Source organism: Suricata suricatta, chromosome 8 (assembly GCF_006229205.1).
Source record: "Suricata suricatta isolate VVHF042 chromosome 8, meerkat_22Aug2017_6uvM2_HiC, whole genome shotgun sequence".
In the NCBI taxonomy this organism is placed as follows: Eukaryota; Metazoa; Chordata; class Mammalia; order Carnivora; family Herpestidae; genus Suricata; species Suricata suricatta.
In genome coordinates, this window is record NC_043707.1 from 28710628 (window position 1) to 28728423 (window position 17796).

The following is a 17796-nucleotide window of genomic DNA, read 5'->3' on the forward strand; positions in this document are numbered from 1 at the left end:
TCAGAGTTTCTGAGCCTGCAGGTCTGGGATGGGGTCCAAAAATCTGCATTTCTAATGGTGCCGGTCCAGGGTCCTACTCTGAAAACCACTACTCAAACAAAGGAAGAAATGTATTGTTTTGCCTAACACAGAGGCCAGGTAACAAGGCCTCCAGTCAGTACAAGGTGGGTCTTCAGTTGCAGATTGTAAAGTTATGTTTCCACTACTTCCTTGGCTCCTGCTTCCCTCCGATAAGGGAGGTTTCTGAGCTGATGTTCAAGGTGCTTTGTGACTGGACACAGCTACCTCTCTGGCTTCATTTCTCTCCATAGCCTCCCTCCCTTCACATTCCTCTGGCACCATCAGCAACACTCACCCAGAAAGGCTGCCGCTACCGGAGCCACTCCCTTCTGCCTCCCCCTTCTGAATGCCCCCCTCCAAAGTATAGCCAAGTCTCACTGCCCCTCCAAACTTATGGGTAGGGTAGAGCTCCCTCCCTGACCTGTCCAGCCTTCCCAAATCCTGCTTTGTGTCATTGGTTGTCGTTCCACAAGTTGACCTTGGCTTCCAGCTGGGCCTTGTGACACCTGAGGTAAGAGCCAGGCCTGCTTAGCACTGAGTGGCAAGTGGCAAGGTAGGAGGAGTATGGGTCTTAGAGTGTAGCGGACACCAGTTTATCACTCACCCCAATGAGTTCTATCTCTTGCTTCCTTGCTGACCTTGGGTAAAGCACTTGACCCCAGCCTAGTTTTTTTTTTTTCCCATTTGCTTAATTTCATAGCATCACTTGCTTTAAAGGCCGCTATAAAAACCAACCAAGTTCCTGATGTGAAAGAATCTTGTAGCCTTGACTGAGCTGTACACAAAATCCTAGTCTTTCTTCTCCCTGTCTCCCACATCAAATGACTGGAGTCACAGACCTGTGTGTGTTCCCATGTTCACTCTTCACCTGTGTGATCCCTGAAACTCACCTAATAAGCACTTCCTGGAGCATCAGTCTCCTAATCTATGGGATGGGAATGAGATTAAATGAAACGCAAAGCTCCCACAACAATCAATGTCACATGCAAAATGCTTCGTGAAGGAAGTTGGTTTTTTTTAATGTTTATTAATTTTGAGGGAGAGAGAGAGAGAGCACACACAAGCGGGGGAGAGGCAGAGAGAGGGGGACAGAGGATCCAAAGCAGGCTCCAGCCAGCCCAATGTGGGGCTCGAACTCAAGAACCATGAGGTCATGACTTGAGCTGACACTTAAGCAATTGAGCCACCCAGGTGTCCTGAAGGAAGTTCTTCTAAAAGTACAGGTTTCTCGTGGCACCCAGCTGGCTCAGTCAGTGGAACATGCAACTCTTGATCTTGAGGGTCATGAGTTTGATCCCCATGTTGGGTGTAGAGACTGCTTAAATAAAAAAGTACACTAAAAAAGTACAGCTTTGTCTCTAGGTGATGGAGAAAGTGGTTCATGGCTAGTGCTACAGTTCTCAGTAGCAAATTAAAGAGGAAAAGCCCCAGGATGTTCTGGACACCCCCCCCACCCCAGCCCTCCCCACACCACTGCCCACAGCTGAGTCCATGCCAATCCCCCCCACACACACACACACAAAGGACAAAAGGGAAGGAAATGAGGCTACCCTCTGTTTGCTCTCTGACTGGATCTATGTCCTCAACCAAGGTTACGCGTCGTCTGGTCTCTGCAACATCCTCTCCCCTTAGAGGGTCCTTGTAAAGGCCTGAGAGTCTACACTACAGGAGAGGTTCCCAGGTGGGCATGGAAATCTCTGAATCTGGAATCCCTGACTCTGGTACTTACTCTGGGTTGTAGGGCTGGGAGACCTGTGGAGCATTGCTCCCTGTTCTGAGAACATTCCCTTTCCACCCAAGCAGGTCTAATTCAAATACAATCAATCAGTCTTTCAGAGTAGTTCCTTTTTGGTTAGAGCTGAATGAACTCCACAGGTTGTATGGAGGCCAGTTTCCTGGTTTTGATATCACACTATAGTTATGTTAAGATGTTACCATTGGGGGAAACTGGGTGAATGTTCATGGAAACTTCCTGTTCGTTTTTTCCAACCCTTTTTGAATCTGTAATTAAAAAAAAAATCTTGTTAAAAATCTTTTCAAGTTCCTTTCCACCTCCCAGGGCCACATATAAGTCTAGGCCCTTATTATCTCCTTCTTGGATCCTTGCAAACACCTCCTGATTTTCCTTCTGTGTTTGGTCTTGCACCCAACTGATCCTTCCAGAGGATCTCAAGAGACACCAGTTTTGCCCTAACTCACCCTATAATAACCAGCAGAGGCTCCTTTCTGTTGGATTCAGCTAGCGCTCTAGGCCCTCTAGATCTTTCCACTCTTAGCTGCTACTTACATTTTTACTCATGCTCTTGCTTTCCCACAGCATCCCTTCTCGGGTCTTTGCTGAGGCAATTATCCCATGCTTCAATGTAAAAGCCCATCAAAATTTCCCCTGATGTTAAGACCTGTTAAATAGGAGTAATAATCCCTGCCTTGCCTCCCTGAAAGGATCCACTGTGGTGATGGCTAGAATAACTCCTTTAATAAACAACTGTCAGTAAATTACTCAAGGGGAGGACTCCGCAGAGCCTGCAGAATTCGCCTCCCAGCTTGGGAGAGACAACGCAGCTTCAAGAACCAGACCCCAGAAGGGCCAGGCCCCGGCCCTCGGGACGATCCATGGGTGGACACCGCCCAGCGAGTCACTCCAACAGTCAGGCCCCGCCCTGCGAGACGCACCAACGGTCAAGCCCCACCCACGAGTCCTTCCGGCAACCAGGCCCCGCCCTTCTAGACGAACCAAAGGTTCAGCCCCGCCCCGCGAGACGCCCCAACGGGCAAGCCCCGCCCCGTCCCTCGGGACGCGCCAACGGTCAGGCCCCGCCCTGTGCGTGCGCGGCCCCGCGGAGGCGTGCAGTTGCCCGCGTAGTCAAAGGCTGAGGTGGCAGCGGCGGTGCAGACATGGAGCTCCCACAAATGCCGGAGCTGATGGGCCTGTCGCTGTTGCTCGGACTGTTGGCCCTGATGGCGACAGCGGCGGTAGCGCGGGGGTGGCTGCGGTCGGAGGAGGAGACTTGCAGCCGGTCCGCCGGTTAGTGGGGCGGGGGCGGGTGAGGAAGATCCGCGAGGACCACGCTCCTGGCCTCCCAGTGGTCCGACCGGCGGTTGGGGCACCGCGTGGGCCTCAGTTTTTCCTTTTGTCCAAATGAGCTTTGCTTTTCTAGACGAGGTGCCGGCTCGCCAGGCTGGTTGCGCCCCTTCGGGAGGACTAGGGGCGCGTCGTGGGTCGGCGCTGCCGCTTTCTTGGTGGCCGAGGACGAGGCGCTGTCCCACCGAGTCCCGGCGTCTCCCCGGGGTTGCTGCTAGAGCCCTAGTAAACTCTCCAGCGCGCGGCTTGTTCGTTATTTTAGGAAAATCGGAAGAGGTGAGGGGAGACGGGCACACATTTGTTAGTACTCCGACTTGTTCCTGGACATGAGTGACATTTATTAGAGTACGTAGTATCTCAGTAGGTTTTGGGGACTTTTTCTTTAGTGAGGACACTGCCGCGTAAGGGAGAAGAACATCCGAATATGTAAGTGAAAAATACACTGTAATGGATTTCATAGAAGAGGTCAGTCCTAGCGGCAGGAAACCCAAGAGTGGGAGTGGTCAGCCCTACTTTTTCGGTGGGGAGGGGTCAAGGAAATCTTCACTTTAGAGTAGGAAACACGTGGGGTCTTGAAGGATACGCGGGTCAGAGTTTGGCCAAGGAGGGAAGAAGAGCATTGCTGGCAAAGGTTACATGCCTGAAGGCAAAGAGTTCCGAAAGGGCGTTTGGTGATGGCCTGAGAGGAGGGCGCTTGCCCATCAAGGCTGGAGAGAGGGCAGGTTGTGGTGGTCTCTGTAGAGGAGCCTCGGGAGTTTTTTTCCTGTACGAATTGAGGAGCATCTGCAGCGATTTAACACATGCCCACTCTGCATCTGATCTGATTCTCAGATTAGCTATTTTTTAAAATTTATTTTGAAAGAGAACACTAGAGCAGGGGAGGGGCAGAGAGAGAGAGAGAGAGAGAATGAGTGAATCCTAAGCAGACTCCACACTGTCATCTTGGAGCTGGACATGGGGCTTGTACTCACAAACTTGTGAGATCATGACCCAAGCTGATCTCCAGAGATGGGTGCTTGCCCTACTGAGCCACCCAGGTGCTCCTAAATTAGCTAATTGATGCAAAAGTGATGGGCACTGTTTCTGGCACAGCGTAGGTACTCCCTCAACGGGTATTGACTACCTCTCATCCCTGAGTTCTTTCTGGGAGTCCTTTGAGCCTTAAATGCTCGTGTTGGGTGCTCTGCTTCTTTTTTTTTTCCCCTTCTTTTTAAGGAAAACAAGGCCCAGACCACTTTGAATTGCCCAAGCCCAGGACCGCCAGATTTGGTGTGCACATTATTTCCTACCTAGGGCTGTCTGGCCAAGGATCTGCCCTTGGTTGGCAGTGCTGTGTATCCACTGAGCTAGTTGCTCCTGCAGAGAGGGCGCCTTTTCTCACTTGCCCTGAGGTGCTCTATAGACTAACAGCAAGCAGTCTTCTCAAGGTCCTTCGTGATAGAGCTGCAATCCAAACCCAGTCGATTCCAAAGCCCTCTTTTTACTCATATCACTCTCCTCGACCACTCTCTCTATCTGGTTGTCTCTTGCTGCTCCCTCAATGCCTGGCCAAGCATAGGCGGTCAGAAATGGTTGGTGAGTGAGTGAATGGATAGGTGACATGGCCCTTCCTCCTAGGCCAGAAAGCAAATGGACTTCCACGTGACAAGTCCTTGAGATCCAAGAAGCAGAAACAGCATCAGCGGATTCGCAAGGAGAAGCCTCAACAGCACAACTTTACTCACCGCCTCCTGGCTGCGGCACTGAAGGTATATGGGTACTCGTGTTCAACACACATATACAAAGACACCCCCACAGACTTTGCCTTTTTTTGTATTCTGTGCACATGATAGACCCTGCTGCCTCCGGCCAAAATCAGTGGGGCTGCCCCATCCTGTCCCCTCTCATCACACCCCATCAGCAGCTTGCTGTTAATCCAGGCAACAGACTCCATCTGCCCAAGGGGGTCCCTGTTCATACTTCCTGCAACCCTTCCCTTAGAGCCACAGCGGGAACATATCTTGCATGGACTTTAGCAGCAATGGCAAGTACCTGGCCACCTGTGCCGATGACCGCACCGTCCGCATCTGGAGCACCAAGGACTTCCTGCAGCGGGAGCATCGCAGCATGAGAGCCAACGTGGAGCTGGACCATGCCACCCTGGTGCGCTTCAGCCCCGACTGCAGGTGCGACAAGGTGGAGCGTCAGCTGGGCCTGCAGAAGCCAGGCCCAGGCTTCTGTCCTTCCCATACATGGCTCGGGATAGTGAAGGGGGACCCTGGGTCTCCCTGGGGGTGGCAGAAAGACAATCAGACAGCTTGAGCTTGCGTTTTACACAGCCAGGAAGCAGCGAGGGGAAGATGCGTTCCTACTTGGGAAGTACCAAAGCCTGGCTCCAGACTCATCTTGGAGGCTGTAATGGTTTTCCAGACTCTAGAGAGAAACCGAAAGAGCCAAAGCTGCGAGAGCCCTACCACCTGAGGAGTAGTAAGAGGTTTTGGAACCAGGGGGTTAAGTTGCAGGGCCGGACTGGGGCACGAAGGAAGACCATGATTGTCCTCAGAGCCTGGCACGGGAGCCGGCACACACCGGCCTCTGTGTCCAGAGGAGTGAGTGCCTTGTCTGCTACCTGTCTCTAGAGCCTTCGTCGTCTGGCTGGCCAATGGAGACACGCTTCGTGTCTTCAAGATGACCAAGAGAGAGGATGGAGGCTATACCTTCACGGCCACCCCAGAGGACTTTCCCAAAAAGCACAAGGCACCCGTCATCAACATTGGCATTGCTGACACAGGTGAGAGGCATTCAGAGGATGGAGCTTACCTAAGATCGAGGGAATAGCCCCAGCTATTTGCTGAATGAGTTAACGCTGCCTGAGAGTCCTGCCCAGCCCTGGTTTTGACAAAGGGACTCTTCTCTGGGTTCCCCTGGAGTCCTGGGAGCCACAGCGGGTCCCCAGGGGAGGCAGTTAAGACCCACAGTCTGCAGGAAAATCCTAGTCTGTGGTGACCCTTGGCCCAGGAGAGGAGCATGGATACTTGGGGCAGCAGAGACCTTCCTAAGTGTCAGAGGATGACACTTGGTCAGGTGATAGACCTCAGCTCATGTCACCCTCCTCCCCTCTCAGGGAAGTTCATCATGACTGCTTCCAGCGACACCACTATCCTCATCTGGAACCTGAAAGGTCACGTGCTGTCTACTATCAACACTAACCAGATGAACAATGCCCATGCTGCCATATCCCCTTGTAGTAGGTGAGGAGGGAGGGGCTTGGCATCCGGGGTGGGCGGAAGGCATGGCCAAGGGCAGAGCGGAGCGCCAGCTGCAGAGAGCGGGAGGAGCAGATCGTGGGGAATCACGTGTGGTAGGGGGGCGATTATCTTCTAGCGTGGCCATGAGGATGGACTGAGGTCACATAGAGAAGCAGGTTTTAAAGTACAGCGTTATTCAGGTAGATTATTAACTTTCTCGGGAATGAGGTCTAGCGGGTCGGCAGAAATGAAATGCCCTACAGATGAAGTTGTAAAGGAACCTGGTTGTGTGACAGGTTTGTGGGCTCGTGTGGCTTCACTCCAGATGTCAAAGTTTGGGAAGTCTGCTTTGGGAAAAAAGGGGACTTCCAGGAGGTTGTGCGAGCCTTTGAACTGAAGGGCCACTCGGCCGCCGTCCACTTCTTCGCTTTCTCCAATGACTCCCGCAGGTGAGTGAATCCTCTCTGACGGCTTACCAGTGGCTCCCAGCCCCTCTTGGCAACCAGGGCCTTTTTTTTTTTTTTTTATTAAAAAATTTTTTTTTTATTTTTGAGAGGCAGAGAGAGACAGTGCAAACAGGGGAGGGTCAGAGAGAGAGGGAGACACAGAATCTGAAGCAGGCTCCAGGCTCTGAAGTAGCTGTCAGCACAGAGCCTGATGCGGGGCTCGAACCCACAAACTGTGAGATCATGACCTGAGCCGAAGCCAGATGCTTAACTGACTGAGCCACCCAGGCGCCCCAACCAGGGCCTTTTTTGCCTGTCCCTGCAGCAGCTCTGAAGTGGGTAGAGTGCCCCACTCTCAGCAAGAAGTAGACCTAGCCGTGTACGTGGCTTCCTAACCAGAGCCCCTAATGTTGTCCCAGTCCCTCCCCTCCGGCGTGCGGTGGGGCTAGAACCATGATTTTCCATGTTGCAGGATGGCCTCAGTCTCCAAGGACGGGACGTGGAAACTGTGGGACACAGATGTGGAGTACAAGAAGCAGCAGGATCCCTACTTGCTGAGGACAGGCTGCTTTGAAGAGGCGAGCACCAGGCCGTGCCGCCTGGCGCTCTCCCCTGATGCCCAGGTCTTGGCCTTGGCCAGTGGCAGCAATATTCATCTCTACAACACCCGGCGGGGTGAAAAGGAGGAGTTCTTTGAGCAGGTCCATGGGGAGTGTATCACTGACTTGTCCTTTGACATCACTGGCCGGCTTCTGGCCTCCTGTGGGGACCGGGCAGTGCGGCTTTTCCACAACACCTCTGGCCATCGGGCAGTGGTTGAGGAAATGCAGGGCCTCCTGAAGCGGGCCTTCAACGAGAGCACCCGCCAGAGGCTGCAGCAGCAGCTGACGCAGGCCCAGGAGGCTCTGAGAAGCCTGGGCGCCTTGAAGAAGTGACTCTGGGCGGGAAGGATCTGGCCCGCCGCTGCTGCCACTCCTCTTTCCTGGTACTCCTCAGCTGGAAGCCTTTTGAAAGGAGTATTTTGACGTTCTCAGTGGTGGCTCCTCTCCTTTTCTTCATTGAAACGATTCTTGCCTACTTTGGTATCTCTCTCTCTCTCTCTCTCTCTCTCTCTCTCTCTGTCTCTCTCCTTGCCGGTTGTGACTCCTGGCCTTACTTGACCTCCAGGTCTAACGACCAAGGTGCTTCTCTTTCTCCTGGGCCCAAGAGATGGACTCTGTCTTCACCGGGCACTGAGGGAAATGGTCAGTTAGAGAGAGAGGACATGGCCTTTGACCTTGGGGCAATGCAACCTGGTACCCAAAGGAGTTTGCAGTTGTGGAGGCAAAACCTAGGGGACCCCTGAGTACTAACCAGCAGTTTCGCAGGGGTTGGAGCCTGGGATACCTTCCAGTTACAGAACTGTGGGATCAGGGAAGGGCTAGTCTTGATCCAGAGGAAGCTCTGAACTCCATCAAAAAGTAATTAAGGGATCATTTGGTGCCTCGGTTTTTTTATTTGTAAAATGGAGAATAATCCTCTCCCTTGACCTCCTTGTAAAGATGTTGTTAACGTATGCACCTGTAAAGTCCCTAGATTTGGAAGAAAAGTGGACTAGAGTAGTAATATACATTGTCTGTTGGCCAATCTTGTTTATTAACAAGATCGGTGTACTTTGAAACTAAATGAAAAAAGAAACCCATCCTTTGGGAAGGCAGAGTTTCTGGAACTTGATTATGCATTTTGAATCTGGTTCTTCAGTTGTGTAGAGGAATGCTAGCATTCCAAGACAGGACTCCTCTCTGCAAGGAGGTTGTATTCTGTCTGAGGACACCTCCTTTCAGTTCCAAAATATCTGAGTGCCTGCTCCGGACCCAGCATAACACCAGCACTGAGGATGCATATGAATAGGACATGATCTCTGCCATCAAAGATGGCTGGTGGGTGAGAGGTGCACGTGGATATTTAAGTGCTTTTTGCTAGTTGATTCATAGCTGTAGAAGGCTGTTGGAAAAGTCAAGGTAAGAGAAAGGATTGAATCAAGGTGGAGGCGGTGGATCTGAGGTTGAAGGGACGAAGTTGGTGAGAGATGAGGCAAGTTCCGAGTTTTGGATTGGAGACAGCTTGGATGTGGGAGAAAGGAAGATCTAGGAGCACTTGAGTCTTGGCAAAATTTATTCATCTGAAGTCCCATTCTTGCCCTCAGTCCCTGCAATGGGGGCCTCCCCTAGACATCCCTTTGAACAAGGCACAACCTTGGAGTTATCCCTCCTTACTTCATTTTTATTAATCCCTCCGGCCCACTGGCACTACTGCCATCCACTCCAGAGAATTCTGGTTATACTCCAGACTATATCCTGAGTCTGCTTCTCTCTGTCTTCTCTGCTACCATCCTGGTCCTAGCCACTGTCCCCTGCTGGACTAGGATAATCCAGGATAATCCAGCTTTTCTCCTCGCCCTGCTTCCTCTCTTGCCTCGTTTAAATCAATTCCCTACATCTGCTTCCAAGAGTCATCTTTGAAAAATGTTAACCGGATCACATTATTCCCAAGCAAAAGCCTTCCAAAGGCTCTCCGGTTGCACTTGGAATAAAATCCAAAATTCTCATCATGGCCTTGAAGGTCGTATATAATCTGGCTTCTTTCTTCCTCTGTGATCCCGTCACCCACTCTCCCAACCACCCCAAACTTGCTTTTATTTGTTCTTTGACCAAGCCAAGTTATTTCCTTTCCTGGGCGGAACCCGTGCCCGTCCTGGTCCCTCCGCTTGGAAGCGTTTTTTTCTGTTCTCTTGGCAGATTTGTCATAATGCAGTTCTCTGTTGCAGTTAAACTTCGGAGAGACCCTCCCTGAGCACCCATTCTGAAGTAGCCCTTTCCACCAATCCTATCACTCCTGTCTCATTGGCTCATTTTATTTCTTTGGTATGACTCCTGCTATCTGAAATGATCTGAAATGATCTCATTTGATTGTTTGCCTCAGGAGTTTCAGCTTAAATGCTTTGGGATGTCAAGTAGGAAATGCAAATGCATGAATTGGGCCACAGTTGCCTGAGTGTAAGACAGTGGGAAATGCTGGGAACTGAAGTCCTCTCCAGACGGCACTTGAGGGGGGGGAGGGGGGAGGTGCTACTTCTTATTCAGGAATCCCACAGAAGTTGCCTATTTCAGAGGAGCTAGAAGTTGGCAGCTTATTATAAAAAGACAAAAACTAAACACTATGGACCAATCAAAACACTAATGTGGGCCAGTTGCAACCCACCAGTCTCTCATTGGCAGCTTCTGGATTGTTCCTTAGCCCGTGGGAATGTGAGCTCCACAAGGGCAGAATCTTCATCTGTCTTACTTGCTCAGTGTCCCAAGCACAATCTTGGGAACAGAGTAAGCACTCAGTAAATATTGAAGTCAAATCGGGGGGCAGTTACCAGATATTTCTGTACCTTCTGTGTGCACTCTTCTGCTCTCAATTTCCATTGTGGTTTTTTTATGCTCCTGATAACAGAATTCTGATTGATAACGCTGTGCACATGGGTGTTGGTGAATATTTGCTTTCAGACGATCAGAAGAATGAGGCTAGAACCCTTTGCATACCTGTTTGGCTCCGGCTTTACTCTCACTGTGTATCCAGGAGAGAAGTGACCCGAGTATGTTGAATTACTGAAGTCAGAAGTCTTTGGTTCCAGGTTTGGCCGGGTCACTTACTGACTTGAGACCTTGAGCAGGCAGATCACTTGGCCTCCCTGAGTTTGTTTCCTCATCTGTAAAATGGAAATAAATCTTGTCCGGAGGGTCTCACAGGGCTGAGTTTCTAATGAGATCAGTGAAGCCCTACAAACAAGTCAACACAGACTTCCTGAGGACACTGCTCCTCTCACTAAAGATGAGGCTGCTTCTCTTATAAACACGGAGAAGGGGTCTGGATATTAACATAGAGCAGAGGTCACCATGTTTCTTTGAACAAAAGTGTGTGTGTGAAGGCGGCATTAATATTTTAGTATCATTATTTCGCATTAATATTTTAGTATCACTATTTCAACTTCTGTGGGTTTGCAATTTTTCAAAATAAAAACAGGGAAATATTTAAAATGTGATTTACAGCCTATTTTTATTAGTCATCAAAAATAGAAAAAAAGTATTTAAACCACAAAAGTTCACATTTAAAGCCCTATTAATAGTCTTGGTCAGTTTCCATCAAGGTAAAGAAAGGTCCTCATATTTGAGATTGTTCTTTAATTAGGGATGACAGGTGAGTAGAAAGCACATACTGTTGTGACAAGTTATCAGTGATAGTAGTTTATCTCAGTGTTAGGTAGACCGAACATTGCCCCAAATTGGCCACGTATCTAGAAACTTAATAATTTGGGGATTCATGTGCTTCTCTACACGATTCCAGAAATCGGAGTCTTCTTGGCAAACAAGGCTTGGTTTCACACCCAGCTTTTGAGGCCGAGGCGCACTGATGCGCACAGGTTGGCATTTGCAGAATCAGCCATAGCAACCGAAAGCATGATTCATACACACAGCTCTAGTGTGTCTTCTGAGATCGTGAGTGCATTTCCAAGTCTTCATTTCTTCAAGCTGCCAAATCATTCCAGAATCTGGGGTAGTTAGAAAATGAACATGGTTCCCGCTTGCTTTCCATTCTGCATGCATCCCTAGTTTTGAGTCCGTTTGCGTTTTCTGCATCACATCAAGAGTGGCTAACCTTGAGTGCTAAGCATTTATTCCCCGTCAAATCACTTGTTTCTGCCTTGGCTGTTCCCTTGGTAACCACATCTTAGTTTTTATTTGGTGAAAACTACTTTCCCATACTCTTAATCCACAGATTTATAGGAGACAGACACAGACCCTCCATGGTAGGCATATAAGCATCAGATCCCTGGATTTTGCCTGCTCTTTAGAAAAGTGATACCTTTAATTTTCTGCAGGGATTGCTTAGTAAATAGGATGTAAGCTTATGACCATGTGTATAATCCTGCCTAAAAAGGGAGCTAACAGAGGAAAGCAGGACCAAAGATGTGGAGACCCCATGCTGAGAGGATGCTGGTCTGCCGGATCCAAACACGCCTGCGGTTTCTACCGCTGGACTTGTCAGTTATAAGAACCAATAAGTCCCCTACTTATGATGAAGTCCATTTGAATTCGGTTACTCCTCCTCGGAACCGAAAGAGCCTTACCATCAGTACTGTTAGAGTGTTGAATTAATAAATGACACACTCAGATATTTCAGTTCAGGCCTGTCTGGTACTGAAGTGCCTGCCTTTAGCCATCAGGCGCAGCCCCCAACATTTGTAAAGCCAGAGGCAAGAATGCAAATGGAGACCCACGTACCACATCTTAATATTTAAAGGTTCTAAATCAAGCCGAGCCCAAATCTATTCCATCTTCCTACCTTGACATAACATTCTGGAAGGCCAAGTGTGAATTTAGAATTCTCAGAGTCTGGTCTCTACCACAGTGTGGTGTCACAGCTGGGATCGTGGTCTAGGCCTCTTCCCTTCTCTTCCCACCTGGTTCTTGCCCACATTCTCAAGGTGAACCACAGCACACACCTTCCCGAATGTCCCTTGTGCCACAAACCACTGCCCCTTGGCCACCCAACACTTGGGCCTCAGGGCGTTGCACCATGGGGCAGCACTGCCTTTGTGAAAATGGACGGGGTGGGGAGGCTCCCGTAGGCCCCAGAAGGGGGCTTGGGTCACTTTGGACAGGGATTCCAAGGTCTAAGGTCTAACCCGAACTTGTCTGATGGGTGAGGTGAGGACACAAGCACTGGGTGTCCACATTTCCTCGGTCCCGCAAACCCTGCTCGTGGGGAGGGGCACAGCACGAGGAGGCCAAGACAGGTCCCCCAGAAGGCATCCTCTTGGCCCACCCCTAACACTGTTAACTGTTACACTTGGTTTTTTGCCTATGGTTTCAAGTTCACTCACCTAAGCTCTCCTTCACCCATCAGAAATGAAACACAGTATCATGTGTCCAGGGTCTCAGAGTACTTCTGGAAGTTCTGGATACGGAAGCGGCCCTGTATACTTTCTTAGCCCGTATCTGTAGCTTGATGATGGCTCTCCAGTCTCCCCTTTAAGATCTTCCAAGTATCCCAGAGAGCAGCTGCCCGCGGGGTACCCGTGTGGAAGCTTCCACCTCAATTATTCCTCCATCACGTCCCCGGATCGAGCTGACAGGAAGGAAGCCGTGTGGGGAGCTGAGCATTCCAGCTTTCTCTAATAAACTGATAGAGCCTTTTCCTCCTCCTGGTGTAGACGCTGTCATGGCAACCTGGGCACTCAGCTTCTCGCTCATACGTCTCAAGCTGCTCACTGGCTAGTCACGTATGCTAGCTGAGTAGGATTTTCTGGTTTTTAAGAATCTCTCTGTTAAGTGTATTGAAAATCCTGTTTTACCCCGCAATCCCATTTTCTTCTCTCATGGCACCTTTCTGCCCCAGATGAAACTGGTTTGAAAATAGGGACTACCATTCCCAGAGTACACCTTACGGTCCAGGACACCGTTCGGTGGCTGTGCTGCTAACAACCTGTCCTGCCCTCCCGGCAGTTCTGAGATCGGTCCTAGTAGAAGTTCCAGGTCACACACGTGAATGTATAGCATGGCTGGAGGCGTGTGGCCGAGCTGGGATTCAAACCCATTGAGTCTGGGCCCAAAGCCATGTTCTGAAGGATTCCCAAGCTGTGGCAGGTGTCAGACCACCTGAGACGGGGGTTTAACAGTCAGGGCCCGGGTCCTACCTGCCTCACCAGGCCCGGGTCTCTGTGTTCTTTATGAGCTCCCAGGTGACTCGGACACCCAAGTTTGGGGATCACGGCACTGTGCTGTCCAGCCTTGATTTGGAATGTTCTTCATATCATACAGGACTGCCTTACCCAGAATGCGTCCTGTCCCTACAGGTGAGTAGGGACACTCTTGCTTGTGCCCAATGGTCATCCAGGGGCCCTCTCTGGCTATCCTGTCTTTGCTCGGCACCAGAAATCCTCCAGCTCAGGTCCCTGGCCACAGGAGCCGTCACCTCCGCTGGCTTAGGAGTTTGTCTTTGTAAACAGGCTTTCCTCTCTTTACCTCAGACTAACTTAATGGGTCCTCATTGTTTTCACAAACCTTAACATTCCTCTGTCCCTGCCCCACATTGTGTTGTTATTTATCTGTTGCCCCAGGGTCTTGGGATCCCTGAGTGCCCACCTGGGTGCTCATTCTGGACCCCTCCCTTACGAAGTGGCCTTTCCAATAGGACCCAGGGATCCCGAAGCCTTTAACCAGCCTGTGGTTTGGGGCACATCGTTTAAACTCCCAGAACCTGGGGTGCCTGGGTGGCTCAGTCAGTTAAGCGTCTGGCTTCAGCTCAGGTCATGATCTCATGGTTCGTGGGTTCGAGCCCCACATCGGGCTCTGTGCCTGGAGCCTGCTTCATATTCTGTGTCTCCCTCTCTCTCTCTCTGACCCTCCCCTGCTCGTGCTGTCTCTCTCTGTCTCTCAAAAATAAATTAAAAAAAACATTAAAAAAATTTAAAAAACACTCATGTAGCTAAAACAAATATTCTAAAAATAAAAATAAACTCCCAGAACCTGAGGCTGCTTTAAGAGGAGTGTCAGGGACAGACCTGCCTTGCAGGTTTTGACAGCACACAATACAGGGAGAGATCAAGATGGAGTTCTCATCCACCCGAGGAATGGCTGGCTGTCCCACCCCAGGGACCCTCCCTCCCTCCTCTCCTCCCGGCCCCACCCTCATCCTGACCACTTGCCCCGGGGAATGGGGTCCTACCGCCTGCACCCAGTGTCTCAGGAGCATCAAGGAAACCAGCTCATTTGTTTGCCAAACTTTCTGTGATACTTGAAGCCTTGGATAGTGTCTTGCGTATGGATGTGTTTTCATAATTACAGCTACTCCAGCGAAGTCCTGTTTCAGAGACCAACGTCTTGGAAAAATTGGTGCATAAAGTTTTGGTTCTGTGTTGTCTGTTTTCTACAACGAACAGGCGCTTGTACAAAACCGGTAAGACCATCATGTGATATATTGAAAGTTTTCACGGTAAACTCTCATTACACGCATTTCTCATTCACTTCCTAGCAGCTCTTGTGAAGTAGCAATTATCCCCATATTGCAGATGGAAAAACTGAGGTTTGTCAAGGTTAAGTAGCAAGTAAGAATTCAACCCCAGGATGGAGTGTAGAGTTCAAACCTTGCTTGATGTGACCCCACGCTGCCTCTGATCTTGCCATCCAGAGGCAAGTTCCCTGAGGACGGGGACTTCATAGTCTTTGGAGTCTGTCTTGCACCTCTTTCTATTCTTAACGTACCCACGCAAGTGAGCACGCAGTTGGCGCTTCATATTTGTTGGCTAACACGATGAATACATATACTTACTGCTCAACAGTTAACAAGCTCAGTATGGCTTCTGCTTACCCCATCCACCATGCAACTGTGCTGCCAATGGAAAGCATTCCATTACTTTCTGGGCTGGCAACATCTTGTGAGTTCACATGCTGGAGTGGGATTCTCCCGGGGACTAATGTCTCCTGAGTGAGGAGGGCGTTAAGGCTCTGGCACTGGAAGGTTAAACCCTGGGGTTTGGGGGCTGTAGCCACCCTGCACATCTTCCAGGACTTCACCTCCATCATGTCCAGACAGTTTGAACTCAAGGGACTAGCTACCAGGAAGGCTTCATGCCCATGCAGTAAGGGTGGGGCTGGGGGAGCTGCAATCCACCAGAGCCCTCAGACCTGCTGGCTCCCCTCCCTGCGTCCCCCTCAGACTTTCTGGAATCCCTGGAACCCAGACCATTGTCTCCTCCTGTATTGATTCTGGGGAATCAGATAATGGGAGCAAGGCTGGAGTGGGGGTGGGGGCTCATTCTGCATAGAGTGACAAAATCCAGAGGCCACTGTGATGTTGCAAGAGTGACAACCCATCCCTTGGTGCTTGCTGGGCGGCCTCCTCACGCTCCCCTCTGTCTCCTAGAAGGTGCCCCTTCTCCTCATCTATCATGTCTTTCAGATCCAGCTAATTTAGCAGATCTTAAATGAGTGCTGAGTCCTCTGCCTTGGCATTTATAGATTGTAAAATGACTTTGGGGTTGGGACATAAACATGTATGCAACTGTCCCTGTATAGCCAGTGGGTTTGACGGCCCAGACCCGTTTCAGTGGTTTTGGGACCCCAGAGGCAGGAAAAACAGCAACCATTAAACAAAGCCAAAGTGAAAGAGATGATGACAGGTGATGATGACTGGTCTCTGGTCCCCAAGTTTGTATTTCACCCTAACAATGAGGCCTCTGCCTTGCATACCTCTTAAGCCTTTTGTGATCTGAAGCCCAGGGCAAATGGGAATTTCTCGCTGTGCCACATCCCAAATTTGCCCGCTGTGGCTCACCAGCATCCATTCTTCTCCTCTCTCTCTTGGATACAGGTTAGACAATTCCCAGCCTCTCTTGCAATTAGATGAGTCCTAGAATGTATGCAGAAGTGATCTATTGAGTCTGGGACTGCCTCTAGAAACCTTCCTTTGGTTCTCTATGTTCTCTTTTTTCTGCTAACTGGGAGCAGAGGATTCAATGGAGACTGCCGAGGCTCTAGATGGATGAGACAATAAATGGAGGGAACCCGGGCCCCTCAATGATTCTCTGAGCAGGTCCCTGACCCCAGCATTGTATTGTGACCATGAAAGAGAAATAAATTTGTGTTGTGTTAAAGGCATGGAATGTGTGGGACTGTTTGTTACAGCAGCTAGCCTGTCCTGATTAATACACTTGGCACAGGATGAAGAGGGCCTTACTTTTATGGAGGAAAGAAAGAATTGGGGAGGACTGTTTACAAGAGTTTAGGGTAGTGACAGCTTCTCATTGGCTGAGTATATCTGCTGGGCGGGGCAAGGGGAGCTGCCTTCCGCTCTGCTATGTAAGGTAAGCTTCCTCCTGTTTAGGGTCATTAAAAGCTCTCCATTCAGGGCTTCTAGACTCCATTTTATTTTAAATGTTTTTATTTTTGAGAGAGAGAGTGACTAGGAGAGGTGCAGAGAGAGAGGGAAGGAAACACAGAATCTGAAGCAGGCTCCGGGCTCTGAACTGTCAGCACAGAACCTGATGTGGCGCTCAAACTCATGAGCCATGAGATCATGACCTGAGCTGAAGTCAGATGCTCAACCGACTGAGCCACCCATGTGCCACCCCGCATTTTTAATGGAGTCAACCCGACTCCATTTTTAATGATGTGCCCTTTATTTTTTTTTCACACTGCTTTATTATAAAAAGAGCAACCAGAATACCTCTTCAGAGATCACATTACTCCTATGATGTGATTTGCAGTCAGAGCTGCGTATTTTGGTCTTTGATCCTGGCTCGTGGCTCACAGCCCCCATGCCCTTGTAATGTTCTAAGTGATTAGAGCAATAGGGGCAACTTTTGTTATAGTATCTGGGGTTTCTTGGTGGCTCCAGAAATACGTCCGTTATTCTTTATGCCCTTGCCCTGCCTGAGGGTGTGTCCTGTTTTTCCCGGTGAGGGGAAGTAGCAGCGGAGGCTGGAGAAGAAAAGAGAACAGGCGCACTCAGAGAGGCAGATGGAAAGCTGGGCGGACCCAGGACCAGGAGGGTGGTAAGGAGAGCTCCATCCCTCTTTTTTCTTCCTTTTCTTCTTTTGTTCCTTCCACACATTGTTGCTGAAACTATTCTGTGGGCTGTGTGTAAAGTACACAAGGTGTGTCGTTCCTGTGGTGGGGAGAAGGCAGGCCCGGATGTACATGCCTAGGTTAAAATCTCAAATAAAGAATGTTTTTGTTTGCTTATTTTTATGTAAGGAGAATGTTTAAATAAATAAATAAATAAATAAATAAATAAATAAATATAATTTTAAGTAGACAGAAAATTTAAGGATTTATATATATAACATATATTATAATTTTTGCTTTTAAGAGCTTTTTTGAGGTATATATAAAATTATATATATATAAACTATATCTACACACACACACACACACACACACACACATATATA

The 17796-nt window shown here is 49.6% G+C and overlaps 1 protein-coding gene and 1 long non-coding RNA gene across 3 annotated transcripts; one reads left to right on the forward strand and one right to left on the reverse strand.

Annotated features, from left to right (window-relative positions):
* Nucleotides 1-1184: 1184 nt before the first annotated feature.
* Nucleotides 1185-3122, reverse strand: LOC115299470. Its single transcript, XR_003912194.1, has 3 exons — nucleotides 2561-3122; nucleotides 1611-2061; nucleotides 1185-1375 (listed from the first exon to the last, which is right to left on the reverse strand). It is a non-coding gene; the product is annotated as an uncharacterized LOC115299470 (long non-coding RNA).
* TBL2 (transducin beta like 2) lies at nucleotides 2869-10884 on the forward strand. 2 transcript variants are annotated; one of them, XM_029948840.1, is made up of 7 exons: nucleotides 2869-3085; nucleotides 4760-4890; nucleotides 5123-5307; nucleotides 5761-5912; nucleotides 6246-6372; nucleotides 6666-6818; nucleotides 7288-10884. In XM_029948840.1, the coding sequence occupies exons 1-7, from the start codon at nucleotides 2956-2958 to the stop codon at nucleotides 7748-7750; spliced, it is 1341 nt and encodes a 446-aa protein (XP_029804700.1). In that variant the 5' UTR covers nucleotides 2869-2955; the 3' UTR covers nucleotides 7751-10884. The 2 variants fall into 2 exon arrangements, with proteins under 2 accessions (XP_029804700.1, XP_029804701.1); XM_029948841.1 differs by having other exon boundaries at nucleotides 3035-3085; nucleotides 4765-4890.
* The last annotated feature ends 6912 nt before the right edge of the window (nucleotides 10885-17796 follow it).

Excerpts from the sequence above, each read along its gene's own strand:
- TBL2 (XM_029948840.1), top strand. The coding sequence starts at position 2,956 with ATGGAGCTCCCACAAATGCCGGAGCTGATGGGCCTGTCGCTGTTGCTC. Across the intron at positions 3,086-4,759 it reads GACTTGCAGCCGGTCCGCCG|GCCAGAAAGCAAATGGACTT; the intron begins GTTAGTGGGGCG and ends CCTTCCTCCTAG. Across the intron at positions 6,373-6,665 it reads GCCATATCCCCTTGTAGTAG|GTTTGTGGGCTCGTGTGGCT; the intron begins GTGAGGAGGGAG and ends GTTGTGTGACAG.